General features: G+C 37.7%; 2 protein-coding genes across 5 annotated transcripts in view; both read left to right on the top strand.

The window, feature by feature from the left end:
- The window catches only part of TBC1D12 (TBC1 domain family member 12), an 85638-nt gene extending 78372 nt beyond the window's left edge, over positions 1–7266 (top strand). For all 4 annotated transcript variants that reach the window (XM_043475939.1, XM_043475940.1, XM_043475941.1 and 1 more), the window contains 5 exons: positions 21–92; positions 1595–1723; positions 1988–2097; positions 4305–4563; positions 5414–7266. In XM_043475939.1, the coding sequence (XP_043331874.1) occupies positions 21–92; positions 1595–1723; positions 1988–2097; positions 4305–4563; positions 5414–5482 (639 nt within the window). In that variant the 3' untranslated portion in view covers positions 5483–7266. The remainder of the gene's footprint in view (positions 1–20; positions 93–1594; positions 1724–1987; positions 2098–4304; positions 4564–5413) is intronic.
- Positions 7267–14691: 7425 nt separating this feature from the next.
- The window catches only part of HELLS (helicase, lymphoid specific), a 37440-nt gene continuing 34710 nt past the window's right edge, over positions 14692–17421 (top strand). The window contains exons 1-2 of the mRNA XM_043476184.1: positions 14692–14856; positions 15305–15426. Of these exons, the coding sequence (XP_043332119.1) occupies positions 14826–14856; positions 15305–15426 (153 nt within the window). The 5' untranslated portion in view covers positions 14692–14825. The remainder of the gene's footprint in view (positions 14857–15304; positions 15427–17421) is intronic.

The following is a 17421-nucleotide window of genomic DNA, read 5'->3' as shown; positions in this document are numbered from 1 at the left end:
TCATTTTTCTCTTTTCTAAGGGTGGCCCATATCATGATGTCTTACATAGTATATTAGGGGCATATACATGTTACCGACCGGATGTTGGTTATGTAAGTATTTGTTTCAATCTGTCTTTTGAATATAAACATTCTCTCTTATCTCATAGTAGCTTATGTTGTATTAGCTCTCAAATGTCTCTATCGCTATAGTTTTTTTCTTGCTCCTGTCAGCTTACTCTGAGAGGAATTTTCCCTTTCCTGACAGAGGCTATTGAAACTGATTGCCAGCTTTCTTGGAGAGCAGCTAGGGATTTGACCATTCAATTTGTAAACTTTTATTTATTATCCCTCCTGTGTTGCCTTCTCCCCTTCTCCCTAACTCTCCTTTTCCTGATTGTCTCTTTAGAGATAAACCTCATGTTCATCTGGGTTGAGGAAAAGGTAGGTACCTGTACATACAGAGTAGAGGAGGGGATTTGCTCCTTTTAGAAATTTTTAACCAATCCAAGTTTTAGTCCTTCCTCTCAATTTTAGAGGTGCCTGATAACTTCAGTTCTTGAGCCTTCCAGAATTTGTGGCTGAATTGGCTTGCTGCTGACTGGCTTTCTCCTCAGCACATATTTTAGTCTCAATATTCCCTGTATAGTTAAATTAAAATTTCTAAAATGCTATTGACATCTTTTATCTACTGTCTATATTATTTTCCATTTTCTTTTTTGTTCTTCTAGGTTAACTCTTATCTTTTTATTTACTGTTATCTTAGTTGGATCTGGGAGGGAAGGGGACAAAGAAAAATGTGTTCAACTTCTCATGTTTTACTGGAAATCATGAAACCTTCATTTTCTTGCCTTTGTCTTAAAATGGAAAAATTTTAGAGATTTCACAATAGGGTGGCTGTCTGATACAACTTACCTTATTTTGTTGCATGTTCATTTGTACATTTGTTTATTCATCCATTCACTCAACAAATATTTATTGTGTGCTTATGGCTATATGCCAGGCTTTGTTCTAGGCATTTTATTTGGCTCTGTGAACAAAAGAAAGATTCCTCCTTTTGTCTCTTATAATTAGAAGGAGACCAACAATAAACAACAACAAATAAGTAAATCACATGTTTATTAAAAGGTGATAAGTGTTATAGAAAAAGCATGGCATGGGTTGGGGGGAAAGTGAAGTTTGGGCATGGGGCAGGTTGTAGTATTAAAGATGTCCTTATGAAGAAAGTAAATTTAAACAGAGAATCTCTTTTGCTCATGTGTTCTATAGTAGAGTCATAAAAACATTACATAACCCCTTCACATTTTTAAGTTGACATTCATTTAAATTTTTTCATTATAAGTTTCATCATAAAGGATTTAATTTTTAGCACTTATTAAATATTGATATTTTAAAATAAAACTTTTATTTTAAAACTGTATGTGCTCAGTTGCTCAGTCATGTCTGACTCTTTGGAACCCCATGGATTGTAGCCCACCAGGCTCCTCTGTCCCTGGAACTTTTCAGACAGGCATTCTGGAGTGAGTTGCCATTTCCTACTCCAGGGGATCTTCCCGACTCAGAGATTGAACCTGTGTCTCTTGCGTCTCCTGCATTAATTTCTCTTTCCTTTGAAGGTCCAAGGGATGTCCTTCATAGCAGCAGTTCTCATTCTCAACTTGGAAGAAGCAGATGCCTTCATTGCATTTGCAAATCTCCTGAATAAGCCATGCCAGTTAGCCTTTTTTCGTGTGGATCACAGCATGGTATGGACATTTAGAATGAATTGTGTTTTTCTTTGACTGTCTGTTTCTATAGTCTAATTGCCCTTACAGAGTAAAATACAGTAATTAGAAGACCAAGGTGATCTAAAATAAGCCTTTCATTGAATTACAGTTTTATGAATGCTTGATGAAAAGACTCAGAAAGAGGTGCTAAGCAAGATTTTCTATTAACTTATGAGTAAGGATTTAATTTCTCAATTTCTTGAGTATACTCTTAAATAATTTTGTTGAAATTTCTATCTTTAGATGTTGAAATATTTTGCAACGTTTGAAGTATTTTTTGAAGAAAATCTCTCCAAACTATTTCTTCATTTCAAATCTTATAGTCTTACACCAGATATATACTTGATAGACTGGTAAGTCATAACATACGTAGAATATAGTAATTAAAAGGAAACAGAGTGAAACTTTTTGCCTAAAGTAAATCTGATGCACAGGATCATACATACAAGAAAAACTCTTCTCTTAGGTATAAAGAAACCCTCACATTTCTGTTGGGAGGGATTTGATTAAGAGCGTGAACTCTGGCTTGAAATCAGAATCCCTGTTTGTATATCAATTTCCAAACTATAAAATGGGAGTAATAATATCTCTATCTTGAGTTGTAGTTAGAGTGTTTTGCATGGATTATCTCACTCAATGCCAGATACATACTAAGCTCTGAGAAAGAATTAGTTGCTATTCCTTTAATATTCTTAACATATAAGGGCTTATGATAGTTATGATAGGTTTTCTTTACTGAGAGCTCTGTTTTTTCCAAGGCCTTATCCAGTTGTCTGACCAAGTATTGATACCTTATTTAGGTGCTACTGCCTTTTTTTAACTTTACAATTCTAGCTCTTCTATTCTAACTTGGAAGGTTTGCCTGGGACTCTGCTGAGCAGTAGCAGTAGATATTTAGAGGGGGGTGAATTTTGCCCAAGAGATAGAGCAGTTGATCTTAAGATAGATTGTTAAGAGTACATATGAAATATTTAAATCTTAAATCCTAATCATTAAAAATCAGTGGCTTTCATATAAGTGATAATAAGTTTTAATATAGACAATGGCATTGATCAGCTATCTTTATGGTTGTTTGAGGTTTCTTCTATTTAGACTTAAAAAAAAAAAAAGTTATTTTTCAACGTATTCTCCTATTCCCATTAGGAACATTAGAGTTCCTTTGGGTAGGACCTAAGATCATGGGAAGAAGGGTTTTATATTATGGGACCTGAAGGACCAAGATCAAATACTAAACCGTAAAGAATGGGGGTAAAACTACTCAACTGTCCATCTTAAGAACTGTGAACATGAGGCAAAACAGGATCACAACTGATAAAGGGAGCAGGATGAAATTAATACCGAGTGAGGACTGTATACTAGAAACTGCCTCAGCACTACTAATACCCTTTCACATTTTGAACAGTGAGTTGGTACTCTCTGTACTACCAAGAGTATGCTTTAGGTTTTCTGGAGGGCTTTTTTTTTTTTTGGCTGGGCCTTACAGCTTTTGGAATATTAGTTCCCTGACTAGGGATAGAACCCAAGCCCTCTGCAGTAGAAACCAGACTCCTAACCACTGGACTGCCAGGGAATTCCCTCTGCTTTTTGTTATGCAATTAAATATGTGTTTATAATTTAAGAAGTAGACATGGATTTTTGTTTCACTCCATTGAGCTTGTAACATACAAAGCCCAGAACCAATGGTGCAAGAAAAAAGAAGAATAAGTAAGTGGCAGTGCTAATGAGGATTTATTTCATTTTTTGGCGGGAGAGCCTTTAGTTGACTTGCTCACATTTCATCAACAGTATCTCAGCTAAAGTCTGTGTAAAAAATCTGTACCTTCTTTGCCAAGGTAACATCAAGAGAAGTTCTCTAGCATCTACTCTCCCTACTTCCTCAACCGCAGTGCTACTCCAAAGTACTACTGAATAAATACACGATCAAACATTATCAGAAAAGATGGGAAAAACCTTTGGTGATTCTATTGGAGGGTATACATGCTCCAAAAGAAGTAGTAAGTAAAGTTTGGTGACTGGAAAACAACAGTAGGTGTTTTTGAAGAAGAAAAAAAAGGAGAGAAGTCAGGCTTTATGGTTTTGTATTTAGGTTAATATAGGGTACTTGTCCTCATACAATAAGAAGAAGTAACTTTTATTGAGCATTTCTTATGTGCCATTCACTATTCCAAACACTTTACATTTAGGTAATTTTATTATCTTTGTTTACTAATGAGCAAACTGAGGCACAGCAAGGTTAAGTATCTTACTCAGGGAACATAATCAATAAATTGCAAATCTAACATTCAAACTCAGGTATGCTGGTTTCAGAGTCCATACCCTTAACCATGAGGTTATTCTGCCATTGTAGTTTGTATTAGCCTGTATCGCTGCATAAGATTATAAATTCACATACTTCTGTCATTTATTACTTAATTTTCCACTACTCAAGTTGAGGGAAGGAGCCATATCTTATTTGCCTTTTCAGCCGTAATTTAAGCACTTCTTTTTATATAGAGATGCTTAATGAGTGAATGAATAAATGAATGAAAAATTTCAATGGCTTTTTCCTCCCTAATTTTAGGATCTTCACACTATATAGCAAATCACTACCACTTGATCTGGCCTGTCGAGTATGGGATGTATTTTGCAGAGATGGGGAGGAATTTTTATTTAGGACTGGATTAGGAATCCTCCGATTATATGAAGATATTCTTCTACAGATGGACTTTATTCACATAGCACAGTTTCTAACTAAATTGCCGGAAGATATCACATCAGAAAAACTGTTCAGCTGTATTGCAGCCATTCAGATGCAGAATAGTACCAAAAAATGGACTCAGGTAGAGTGACATTTTCCTACTTCTAACAGATGTATTAAAAGTTTTTTTTTAATGTAAAAAAAAAGTTAAGTATTTCACAAATGTTAGTGCTTAAGTTTAAAAAAAAGCTTCAAAAATAATTTTTGACTTTGAAAAAAATATTGCTTCTCTTTCACCTCTCTAGACCTATGGCTTTATTTTTATGTAAGTCCAGTAATATTTTGAGTTTAGTGAAGTACAGCCTACAATAGGCATGAATTGCCAGGGTAATTATATAAGCACCTTGGTATTTCAAATAAACAACAATTGTATTAAATACCTGAATGTGTACTAAGCGTTTGCAATAAAAAGAATGTAATATATGATTCTGACTTTTTAGATGCTTAATGTTGTTAAGGAAGCAAATATATTGACTAAAGTGTTAACACTTGCTTCATGAATGATGGACAGTAGGCATAAGTTCACAGTTTTATTGCTTATGAACATGAAAATATTTGGTCCAGTCAGTGTATCGCAAAAACCACTACAATATTGTAAAGTAATTAGCTTCCAATTAAAGTAAATAAATTAATTAAAAAAATAAACATTGGGAAAATGCAAAAAAAAAAACCAAACAAATGAATATTGGTCCAGGAAATGTTTTGTTACCTCATAGTAATTTTATAATATTGGCAAGTGATGAAAACTGGAATCTAACTGTATATCATAAAATTGGGTTGAAACAAACGAGGATTTGAGAATGACACTCTTTCAGAGAGCAAAGTTATGTATGCTAAAGCTTTTTCATGTTAATAAACTATAGATTTTAAAATCTCTTTAATCTGCATGGTTGTTGTTTTTAGCATTAATGTTTACTTTATATAATTTCCAGGTCTTTGCATCTATGATGAAGGATATTAAAGAAGGAGACAAGAATAATAGTCCAGCTCTGAAAAGCTAACCTTCAAAATTAACAAAATAATTGCAATATAACAAATGTTTTTTGATAAAAGTTTTTGTTTCCTATGTAAAAAGCATGGTAGAAAATGCTGAAGAAAGCTAAAAGAATCAAGACATGGAAAACTACTGATTTTGAATTCCATGGCTGAAGTAAATGAGTAACCCATTGACAGTATTAATTTAAAAAGTATTTTATAGGGAGAGCCATTTTACAAAGGAGAAAATTTAAATGGCTAGTTCATACTCCATAATATGGAGTGAATAGTTTAATGCAATAAATTTTTTAATAGCTTTGGATATAGTTCAAAATTTTTACATCTTTTCTTTTTTTAACTATTAGCATAAAGGCACTTTGGAGGTCAGAACAGGCTATTTAAATACTACTTTAACTCCTAAAATACTATTTGAAATAAACGCCTTAGTACAGATATTATCTCCGGTTCCAAACATTTGAAGATATTATAGACCAATAATAAGCAACTTTGATTGTAAAGTGTTTATGTTACTGATGTTTATATTCACTCCCAGGTTGGGGCAAATTTGGGTTATCTGGGAACTGGAAATATTGGTAGGAGATTGTTTAGCACTTATGTAAGTGTTTTCCACAGTATCATGTCTGTTTTTAAAAGGAAATTGTTTCTTTTTCTCAAGGAATTCCTGTCACTCAGAGGAATTTAGCTTTTCTGTTTCTAGTCTAAGAATTGTTCATCTAGTAATTTAAGAAAGCTAACTGGTAGAAGAAAATTTCTTTGCACTTTAATGGACTGAAGACTTTTTGGAGGGAGTAAGTCCATAAATACAAATGAGGTTTTTCACTGGTAAGAATAAAAAGTAATGAATTCTGAGAGTTCTTAAATAGCATGCTACTTGGCAAGACTTTAAGTTTGTTAGTTAAAATTCTTTCACTGTCTGTAGAAACAAAATTTGGTAATTCCAGTTTGAATTTTGAAACATGTAGCAAAGTCCATGACTTGTAAAACCCTGTGTATAATTTTCTAATCAATGGAAATGAGAGTAAAAGAAAGTTAAAATTTAATTTTTTTCTAATGAGTTTAACTTTGATGATATAGTGGATAAAGGAATGATTAATTATTGGTAACCTGACATTAAATTTATTATGTTTGATTCTTGAGCTTAAAATAAATCACTTTATTATTATTGATATCTATATAACATGGTATTTGGTTAATAATTAGACTTATAGTGTGCTTTTATGTTGCACTTTGGTTTGAAACAACACTTAAGCACACTATTTCTGTTAGCGGTATATAGTCTTCAAACTAACAAGTCTGAGAACCTTGTTAGTGTAGTGACTGCCTCTTTAGGAATATGGGACCAGATGGTATCCATGTATTTTTACCCCATGGGTCACTCTAGCCTAGGGACCACTAATGGAGCCCTCAGAAGTTAACTCCTGTCATAGGAGCTTTCTTAGTGGAAACTAGTAGTGTAATAAAATATTGAGGGAGTACTCAGGGCCTTAATAGGTTTTAGAATGACATATTAACTCTGATAACTACTTCCTTGGTATTGGTGGCCCTGATAGAGGGAATGAAACCCCTGGCAGTAATCTCATTGAGGTTGTACTACCTGCCAAAATTTAATCTTACTTTTGTGTATTTGTTTCCTAAGTTGGGCCTAAGTTACTGTATTTTTTTTTCTCATTTTTATTATTGTACAGTTTCTTTAACTTTCAAGTATAAATGTGTATATAAAATGTAAATACAAGGAATTTACTAAAACCGACTATTAACAATTACTGTGTAAATAAAACTTATAAGCAGAGTAATTACTTGAAATGAGTCTTCATTATTTAACTACATGGGGGATATTTAACTACATGTGAAGATAAAAAGGGAATAAACTTTTCTGCCAGATTTCTCTTCCTGAGGATGACTGGGCCTTTTGGCTTTTGAAATTGACAGTACTGGTAGTGAGAAAGTTGTATCTTCCTTAAACCTCTTATACAGGCATTATAGAGTTACTCATTATTCACATGGTCAGTGTATGGCAGTTTTTTGGGTAAAGTATATTTTCAGTTAAAAAATAACTTGCCTGGGAGAGAGGTGGAAGGGAGGTGGCTGATTTATGTTGATGATGGCAGAACCCATCACAATATTGTAAAGTAATTATCTTCCAATTAAAAAATAAAATTAAAAAAATAACTTTCCTAAAAACCTCAAGATAATGTGAAATTGAGTATGATGTTTTGTCTGTCTAATCAATATTTCTCACTCATTGTCCTTTTAGCCCTGGTCTGGACTGTATTGTTTAAATGCTACTGGAAGACTCCAGTAACTAGCATAGCTTTCTAAAGTCAGAACACAGTTTTTGCTGATTTCTTTTGTAGTGATGACCTTCAGAGAATGTTATTGATTTGAGTATACACACACACACATATATAAGCAGAGTATATATATGTATATATGTATACTTTAATTGAGGTATAGTTGATATACAGTGTTGTGTTAGTTTCTGGCATACAACAAAGTGATTCAATTCAATTATATATATATTCTTGCTTTCTGTTGAAGAACTAAGAAGGATTGAGAAAATTTCTTCCCCTCTGACACTACCCAGGAAAACTAACTCACCAAAATGACTGAAACCCTCACCTTAAATACTATCTTCAGCTGAAAACCAAAGATGTTAGGGGTATGGTTTGAGACTTCAAAGGGGAAGCAATTCACATGGAGATGAAAAGCAAATGTTTGATAAACAGATGTTTGCTGGGCCTTGCAAGACAGTGAGTGGACTCCGATCTTTCACCCCTGCAGAGTTTTCCCCACCTCACCTAGTCTATATTCTTAGTTCTATTACAGAATAGACCCTCTATCAAAATTCTTTTTGGCAGATAAGGGGACAGTAACAAGAAAAACTTACTGAGTCTTCTGTTTCTTAAAAATAATTAGCTTAATTTAAACTTCACACCAAAAAGACACATTTTGGGGTGACAAATTTTGCTTTCCTACAGTGCTGGTGGCTCAGCTGTAAAGAATTCACCTGTGGTACAGGGGCCGCAGGAGACATGGGTTTGATCCTTGGGTCAGGAAGATTCCCTGGAGGAGGGCATGGCAACCCACTGCAACATTCCTACTTGGAAAAGCCTGGCAGGCTACAGTGCATAGGGCAGCAAAGTCAGACACAACCAACTGAACATGCATGCACGCACAGTGGTAAAACCATTTATTTGGACTACACTGTTTCACAACATGTGAAAGTGAAAGTTGTCCGGTCATGTACGACTCTTTGCCACCCCATGGACTATAGAGTCCATGGAATTCTCCAGGTCAGAATACTGGAATGGGTACCCTTTCCCTTCTCCAGGGGATCTCCCCAACCCAGGGATCGAACCCAGGTCTCTCGCATTGCAGGCAGATTCTTTACCAGCTGAGCCACCAGGGATGCCCAAGAATACAGGAGTGGGTAGCGGATCCGTTCTCCAGCGGATCTTCCTAACCCAGGAATCGAACTGGGGTCTCCTGCATTGCAGGTGGATTCTTTACCAACTGAGCTATCACAACATGTAAAGATGAAAATTACATCATGTTTTTATACGATTAAAGACTTTCTTTTTTTAATATCAGGGAAATTAGCCCCTTCAGAGAGAGAAGAAAGCCTTGCCCTTTAAAAAAACTGTTTGCTAGAAATGCAAATCAAAACTGCAATGAGGTGTGAATGGCCATTATCACTAAGTCTACAAATAATAAATCTGGAGAGGATATGTGTAAAGGGTACCCTCTTACACTGTTGATGAGAAAGTAGACTGGTATAGCCATTACAGAGAAGAGTATAGAGGTCCCTTGAAAAACTAAGACTCTACACATGGACATCACCAGATGGTCAACACTGAAATCAGATTGATTATATTCTTTGCAGCCAAAGATAGAGAAGCTCTATACAGGCAGCAAAAACAAGACCGGGAGCTGACTGTGGCTCAGCTCATGAATTCCTTATTGCCAAATTCAGACTTAAATTGAAGAAAGTAGGGAAAACCACTAGACCATTCAGGTATGACCTAAATCAAATCCCTTGTGATTATACAGTGGAAGTAAGAAATAGATTTAAGGGACTAGATCTGATAGACAGAGTGCCTGATGAACTATGGACAGAGGTTCGTGACACTGTACAGGAGACAGGGATCAAGACCATCCCCATGGAAAAGAAATGCAAAAAAGCAAAATGGCTGTCAGAGGAGGCCTTACAAATAGCTGTGAAGAGAAGTGAAAAGCAAAAGAGAAAAGGAAAGATATTCCCATCTGAATCAGAGTTCCAAAGAATAGCAAGGAGAGATAAGCACGCCTTCCTCAGCAATCAATGCAAAGAAATAGAGGAAAACAACAGAATGGGAAAGACTAGAGATGTCTTCATGAAAATTAGAGATACCAAGGGAATATTTCATGCAAAGATGGGCTCGATAAAGGACAGAAATGGTATGGACCTAACAGAAGCAGAAGATATTAAGAAGAGGTGGCAAGAATACACAGAAGAACTGTACAAAAAAGATCTTCATGACCCAGATAATCACAATGGTGTGATCACTCACCTACAGCCAGACATCCTGGAATGTGAAGTCAAGTGGGCCTTAGCAAGCATCACTACAAACAAAACTAGTGGAGGTGATGGAATTCCAGTTGAGCTATTTCAAATCCTGAAAGACAATGCTGTGAAAGTGCTGCACTCAATATGCCAGCAAATTTGGAAAACTCAGCAGTGGCCACAGGACTGGAAAAGGTCAGTTTTCATTCCAATCCCAAAGAAAGGCAATCCCAAAGAATGTTCGAACTACCGCACAATTGCACTCATCTCACATGCTAGTAAAGTAATGCTCAAAAATCTCCAAGCCAGGCTTTAGCAATACATGAACTGTGAACTTCCAGATGTTCAAACTGGTTCTAGAAAAGGCAGAGGAAGCAGAGATGAAACTGCCAACATCCGCTGGATCATCGAAAAAGCAAGAGAGTTCCAGAAAAAACATCTATTTCTGCTTTATTGACTATGCCAAAGCCTTTGACTGTGTGGATCACATAAACTGTGGAAAATTCTGAAAGAGATGGGAATACCAGACCACCTGACCTGTCTCTTGAGGAACCTGTATGCAGGTCAGGAAGCAACGGTTAGAAATGGACATGGAACAATAGACTGGTTCCAAATAGGGAAAGGAATACGTCAAGGCTGTATACTGTCACCCTGCTTATTTAACTTATATATGCAGAGTACATCATGAGAAACGCTGGGCTGGAAGAAGCACAAGCTGGGATCAAGATTGCCAGGAGAAAGATCAATAACCTCAGATATGCAGACAACACCACCCTTATGACAGAAAGTGAAGAGGAACTAAATAGCCTCTTGTTGAAAGTGAAAGAAGAGAGTGAAAAAGTTGGCTTAAAGCTCAACATTCAGAAAACTAAAATCATGGCATCTGGTCCCATCACTTTATGGGAAATAGATGGGGAAACAGTAGAAACAGCATCAGACTTTATTTTGGGGGGCTCTAAAATCCCCACAGATGGTGATTGCAGCCATGAAATTAAAAGACGCTCACTCCTTGGAAGGAAAGTGATGACCAACCTAGATAGCATATTAAAAAGCAGAGACATTACTTTGCCAACAAAGGTCCATCTAGTCAAGGCTATGGTTTTTCCAGCGGTCATGTATGGATGTGAGAGTTGGACGGTGAAGAAAGCTGAGCGCCAAAGTATTGATGCTTTTAAACTGTGATGTTGGAGAAGACTCTTGAGAAGTCCCTTGGACTGCAAGAAGATCCAACCAGTCCATCCTAAAGGAGATCAGTCCTGGATGTTCATTGGAAGGACTGATGCTGAAGCTGAAACTCCAATACTTTGGCCATGCGAAGAGTTGACTCATTGGAAAAGACCCTAATGCTGAGAAGGATTAGGGGCAGGAAGAGAAGGGACGACAGAGGATGAGATGGTTGGATGTCATCACTGACTTGATGGACATGGGTTTGGGTAGACTCCAGGAGTTGGTGATGAACAGGGAGTCCTGGCATGCTGCGATTCATGGGGTCGCAAAGAGTCGGACACGACTGAGCGACTGAACTGAAGTGAAAAACTAAAAATAGAGTTAGCATGTGATCCAGCAACCCCAGTCCTGGGCATATATTCAGAAAAGATGCAAACTCAAATTTGAGAAGATATATGCACCCCAGTGTTCATAGCAACACTGTTACACCAGGCGAGACATGGAAGCAATCTAAGTGTCTGTTGACAGATGAATGGATAAATAGGATGTATTATGCATGTATGCACACACAAACACACATCAGCTATGAAAAAGAATGAATGCTATTAGCAGTGTTGACTTAAACTGCACCACCTGAGAAATGAGTTAAATTCTATTTGGGGCAAAATGAGGACTGCAGCCTGCAAGAGAGCACCTTAGCAAATAGCTCTGAGAAACTGCTTCATAGAGGCGGGGGGCAGGGGGAAGGTCAGTATACATATGATATTTGGTGAAGAGAGTATATATGCAATCAAGCACATATTTTTCCAGAAGGTTTCTACAATCTCATGAAGCCTTTCCTAGTCAAAAGGAACAGTCATCACCATGAAGGATTTTAATGTTTTTCTGGATATGAGGAGAATTGGGCTCATAAACTCAGCTCTTAAAATATCTATCTGAAGACCTGTCCTGCCAGTTTTTTCCTGAGTACAGAGTGCATTTCTGTTCTCCACTCTGAGCTCCTTCAATGGGTGTTGAAAGTCAGCAGCTACAGCAGCACATGATTTCATCCTTTTTAAAGGTAGATGGCAAGCAACCATGGAAAGTGCCAATTTGTAGTTGACAGCATCAAGATGCATGGACCTAGAGATTATCATACTCAGTGAAGGAGGTCAGAAGACAAATACATGATACCACTTATATGTGGAATCTAAAAAATGATGCAAATAAAGTTACTTACAAAACAAATAGAATCAGACATAGAAAGCAAACTTAAGGTTACCAAAGGGAGAAGAGGAGTTTGAGATTAACAGATAAACACTACTATATATAAAATAGAAAACCCACACAATTTCATGGCTGCAGTCACTGTCTGTAGTGATTTTGGAGCCCAAGAAAATAAAATCTGTCGCTGCTTCCACTTTTTCCATCTATTTCCCATGAAATGATAGGACTGGATGCCATGATCTTAGTTTTTTGAATGCTTAGTTTTAAGCCAGATTTTTCACTCCCCTCTTTCACCCTCATCAAGAGGCTCTTCAGTTCCCCTTCACTTTCTGCCATTAGAGTGGTATCACTCTAATGGTTGTTGATATTTCTCCCGACAATCTTGATTCCAGCTTGTGATTCATCCAGCTGGGCATTTCACATGATATACTCTGCATAGAAGTTAAATAAGCAGTGTGCCAATATACAGCCCTGGTGTATTCCTTTCCCAATTTTGAACCAGTCCACTGTTCCCTGTAAGGTTCTAACTGTTGCTTCTTGACCTGCGTACAAGTTTCTTAGGAGACAGGTAAGGTGGTCTGGTATTTCCATCTCTTTAAGAATTTTCCACAGTTTTTTGTGATCCACACAGTCAAAGGCTTTAGCATAGTCAATGAAGCAGAAGATGTTTTTCTGGAATTCCCTTGCTTTCTCTATGATCCACTGAATGTTGGCAATTTGATCTCTGGTTCCTCTACCTTTTCTAAACCCTGCTTGTACATCTGGAAGTTTGCAGCACAGTGGCAAACGTGTCAGGAGATATACCAGTTCAAACGGTGTCAGGTGTGGGACCAGATACTAGATGAAATTTCTGTCTTTTGAGAATCAGATGAAATTGTTTGAATTCCATCCTATTTGTGTTTGGATAAATCTTCCCCATTTGATCTCTGAGGAATCAGAAGGGAAGTTATTGGCCTTGAGCTGATCATTGAAGCTTGCAGAGCAGAGACTACAAGGAACAAAGTAGAGAAGAGCAACAGATTGAGGAAAGTTTTGGGTAGGTTGGCCACAATTGAGTTCAAAAGAGAGAACAAGAAAAGATTCTCAGTAGATTAGGGGAAAGCCTTGTAAAAAGTAGTGTTTCAAAAGTCAGGAAAAGAAATTTTGGAATTGATTGTAGGTTAAAAATCTTAGTAACATGACACTGATTGATAGCTATTGTCCTTGATTACAAAGAGGTAGGATTTAAGAGTAATTATTAATGAAGGTTATAATTTATCTTAATGCAATCTGAACTGGCTTTCAAAAGACCTGGGTTTGGCTACTATTTTATCACAAAATGACTGTAGGCTTCTGGCTAAGTTAATTTATCCTCTGTGAGCATCAGTTTTCTCACCTATAATGTAGGAATGAAAACAATCTTCTCTGCTAATCTCAGTGTTACAAAGGTTGCTGAAGATGGTTATGGTGCATTGTAAACCCTTAAGTTTTGTACAATTACAATTAGTAAAGCAGTTGGGAGTCAGAAATGGAGGAAACAGATGGTTACATGGCAGGTATACCGTAAATTCTGAGGCTGGGGCGGGGGTGGTACAAGAACTTGTTAGAAGGGACTGCAGGCAAGAAAGTGTGGGACTGAAGACTGAAGTGAAAACCAGGGGCCAGAAGAGCCCAGGTCCTCCCTTCAGGCACTTTCTCTAATTACTGAACCTCTATTGAATTCCTGAACCTTATGTCTTTTCTACTGGCCACTCCGCTAGGTTTATCACTGCATTAAATTCTCCTTTATCCTGGAACAACGTTTTAAAAGGAACTCTACCATAATACTATCTCTCTTATTCCAGCCACAAAAGAGCCCTCTTCTGGGTCACTTCGGGGAATTTTTCACTCAAAATGTTAACTGCGGATGGTGGCCAAAGTTGGCAATATGTATTTCTCACATCTTCACCTGGATACTCGGTACCTCTTTCTACCTAAAGGATCATCCGTGGGCGGGGTTTAAATCACATCAGCCAGTGTGTGTGAAGGTGCCTTTCAAACTGTTCAGAGTGTTGCTTAAGCCTGCATAGTGAGGCATTATCATCAGTTACGTAAGGAAACAGGGCCGTTCGCTAGGCAAACTCGCCCAGCATCACAGAGCTAAAGGCTAACTTCTGCAGCAGAATCCACCTACCCCAAGCCCGAGGTCCCCATAAAACGCTTACCGTCGCCGAAGTGGATTCTGAGGAAAACCAAACTCCGCCAAATCTCGCGCCTCTGGGACTCGGGGGCGGGGTGGGGAGCACGAAGCATCGCGAGATGACGGCGTTTTCCCGCGAAGGAGAAGCGCGCGTTTTTCTCTGGCTGGACGCTTGGGCGAGAGACTGGGACCGCCGAGCGGCGAGTGAGGATTTAGCGTGCGGCATTGCAGGCACTGTGAGGAGGGCACCGGTTTCCGGAGTGTGTGTCCAGCCATGCCGGCGCAACGCCCCGCGAACAGCGGCGGTAAGTGAGGAGAACCTGCCTCCCAGCGCGGGCTGTGGCGTCCGGGGCGGGGGTGGGGGAGCAGCATGGAGACTGCAGCCGAGCTTTTGCGGGGAGAGCCTACCCCGGGCAGAGATTGAGGAGGAAAGGAGGTTTCCCCTTTCTGTGGGGAGGGGTAGGGGACACCCGAAGTTGCGTGTATTTGCATAGTACAGGAGATTTTACACAGGAGACCCGCGTTTTCCTGAACATCCCCAGCTGTACACTGCGGTCCGGGCTACTACTGGTTGACATAGTGAAGACCTAGGAGGTCTCTGAGAGGTGATGCTGGCGTCCCCCCTGGGTCTTCAACTTTTGCGTCAAATGCATCTCGGAAGGCGACAAGGGTTGTTTAATTCGGACATCGAGTAATTGGTCATTTTTTAAAACTGCAATTTAAAAGCCCTTTCCCCCCCGCCTTCCCCGCCAGGGCCCCTAGCTCCAGATGTGGTTGAACAGCCGGAGACTGCCGTGATTACCTCAGTCATGCTAGAGGAGGAAGAACAGCTTGAGGCTGCTGGGCTAGAGAGAGAGCGGAAGATGCTAGAAAAGGTAATTTAGGCATCAAGTTCATCGTCGTTAAGTAGTAATCTGATGCGTCCTTGGGGGTGTGGTTTGTGTGCTTAAGTTTACTAGTTGTTGTTTTTTTTTTTTTAATCAACTTTTAAACGGACTACCTTATTTATCTATTTTTACCGATACTACTTTTGGGAAAGCTTTGCACGAGCTTGGAATCATGCTTCTATCAGTTATAGTCTTGGTCTGGAAAGTGGCCTCATCTCTCTTAAGTTAGCATTTCAAATTGCTTGTTCAGCCATAATAATAATTCTTCCAAAGTCGGTAGTTAATTTTTTCAGTGTTCTCTTTCCATCTAAGTAATCAACTTGCTTTTTGCTTTCTTTGTCATTGTACTTTTTCAGTGACATTGTCCTTGAGGTTTTCTTATTTTGAAGACTGCTAAAAGCACTTTTTAACCTCTTAAAAAGCTTCAGTTTTTGAATATATTTAACTCCAGTACTGTCCCACCCCGTTGCTTACCTGCCAACTCTTAATGTGCTCCCTACTAAGTAATTTCTTGTAATAATTTATTTAGCCCTCCCAGTATTACGATTATATCGATACTTTTGATATTTCCAGTTACATATGATGAAGCTGAGGCAACTGGGGCTCGTGTCACACACTAATGAGCTCAAATTTGACTGCTTCCAGAGTTGTTTTTAACATTATACCTCTCTAAGGACATTAATACTGAATTAACATCCTGTAATTATAAAACTACTTAAATTGGGGAGTAATGTACTCCAAAGGCAAATAATACATTAGTTGGTTCCCTCCTATTTTATATCAGTAATGATTCTTTTGTTAGCCTTGTTAACACCTCGTGCTCATTTACTGTCAGTCACTGTTCTAAATGCTGTACATGTATTTTACTCATTGAATTCTCAACTATTCTATCATGTAGATACTACTGCTAACTCATTACTATTATTAAACTTAATAGTTTAATTATTAGTATAAATTATTTTTAAAGTATTCTGTAAAGTAGGTTCTATTTTCATTCTGTGTTACAGATGAGGAAACTGAGGCACCTAGAGGTTGCCTGGGGTCCCACAGCTAGTAAATGGCAGAGCAAAGATGGTAATGTAGGCCCTGTGGTTTCAGAATTCACACTTTTTAACCAGGTTGCTATACTTTCACTCCAGTAAATTCTAGTTCTGTTGTTACTCATCATCTGTAGTTGTATTGGTTAAGGTAATAAGTTAATAAATTTTAATAGAATTGGGAGGTCAACTATAAACCACTTTTACTCATTCTGTGAATTCCCATAGTACTCTGTTACACAGTATTATCATTACTTACTTTCTCACTTTGTTTCTTGAGGGCACATCACATTTTTTTTTTGTAGACTGTGCACTTGGCAGATAGTAGGCAGATAATAGGATAATAAATGTCCGTTGAATTTCTAACTAAAGTAAAAGAATATTTTATAATATATTACATAACATATATGACTATATAAATAAAATAAACTTTGTGGCTATTGTAGCAAGGTGAATTGTAAAGGATGGATCCTGGAGCACAGTCCAGAGTAGAATCAACTTCAGAGATTGTAAGAACGATAAACCCTTAATTTTGAGTAGTGTAGTTCAGTTTTATAACCCATGAAGATTGTTGGATAAGGAAATGCTATTCAAAGAAAGAGAGGTATAATAAGAATACATTTCAAAAATGCTTTACCAGGGACTTCCCTGGTGGTCCAGTGATTAAGACTCACACTTTCAATGTAGGGGGCGTGGGTTCAATCCTAAATTGGGAACTAAGTTTCCATAGGCCCTGCAGTGCGGCCAAAAATTTTTTTAAAATAAAAAACAATTTTAAAAAGATCTGTCAAAATTTATAGAACCATAAGTATTTGCTGATTAAACGTGGAGTTCATTTCTCCTTTTAGTGAAATTTTTAAGCTTTTGAACAAACACTTTGTCATTCTAAGATTTTTTTGGAATTGTTAACACTTGAGGGATAGGTACGGTACAACTAGCTTTTCTT

The sequence above is a fragment of the Cervus canadensis genome, chromosome 8 (genome assembly GCF_019320065.1).
Source record: "Cervus canadensis isolate Bull #8, Minnesota chromosome 8, ASM1932006v1, whole genome shotgun sequence".
Classification (NCBI taxonomy): domain Eukaryota; kingdom Metazoa; phylum Chordata; class Mammalia; order Artiodactyla; family Cervidae; genus Cervus; species Cervus canadensis.
The sequence above is the reverse complement of the archived record's forward strand: the minus strand, read 5'-3'. Positions and strand labels throughout refer to the sequence as shown.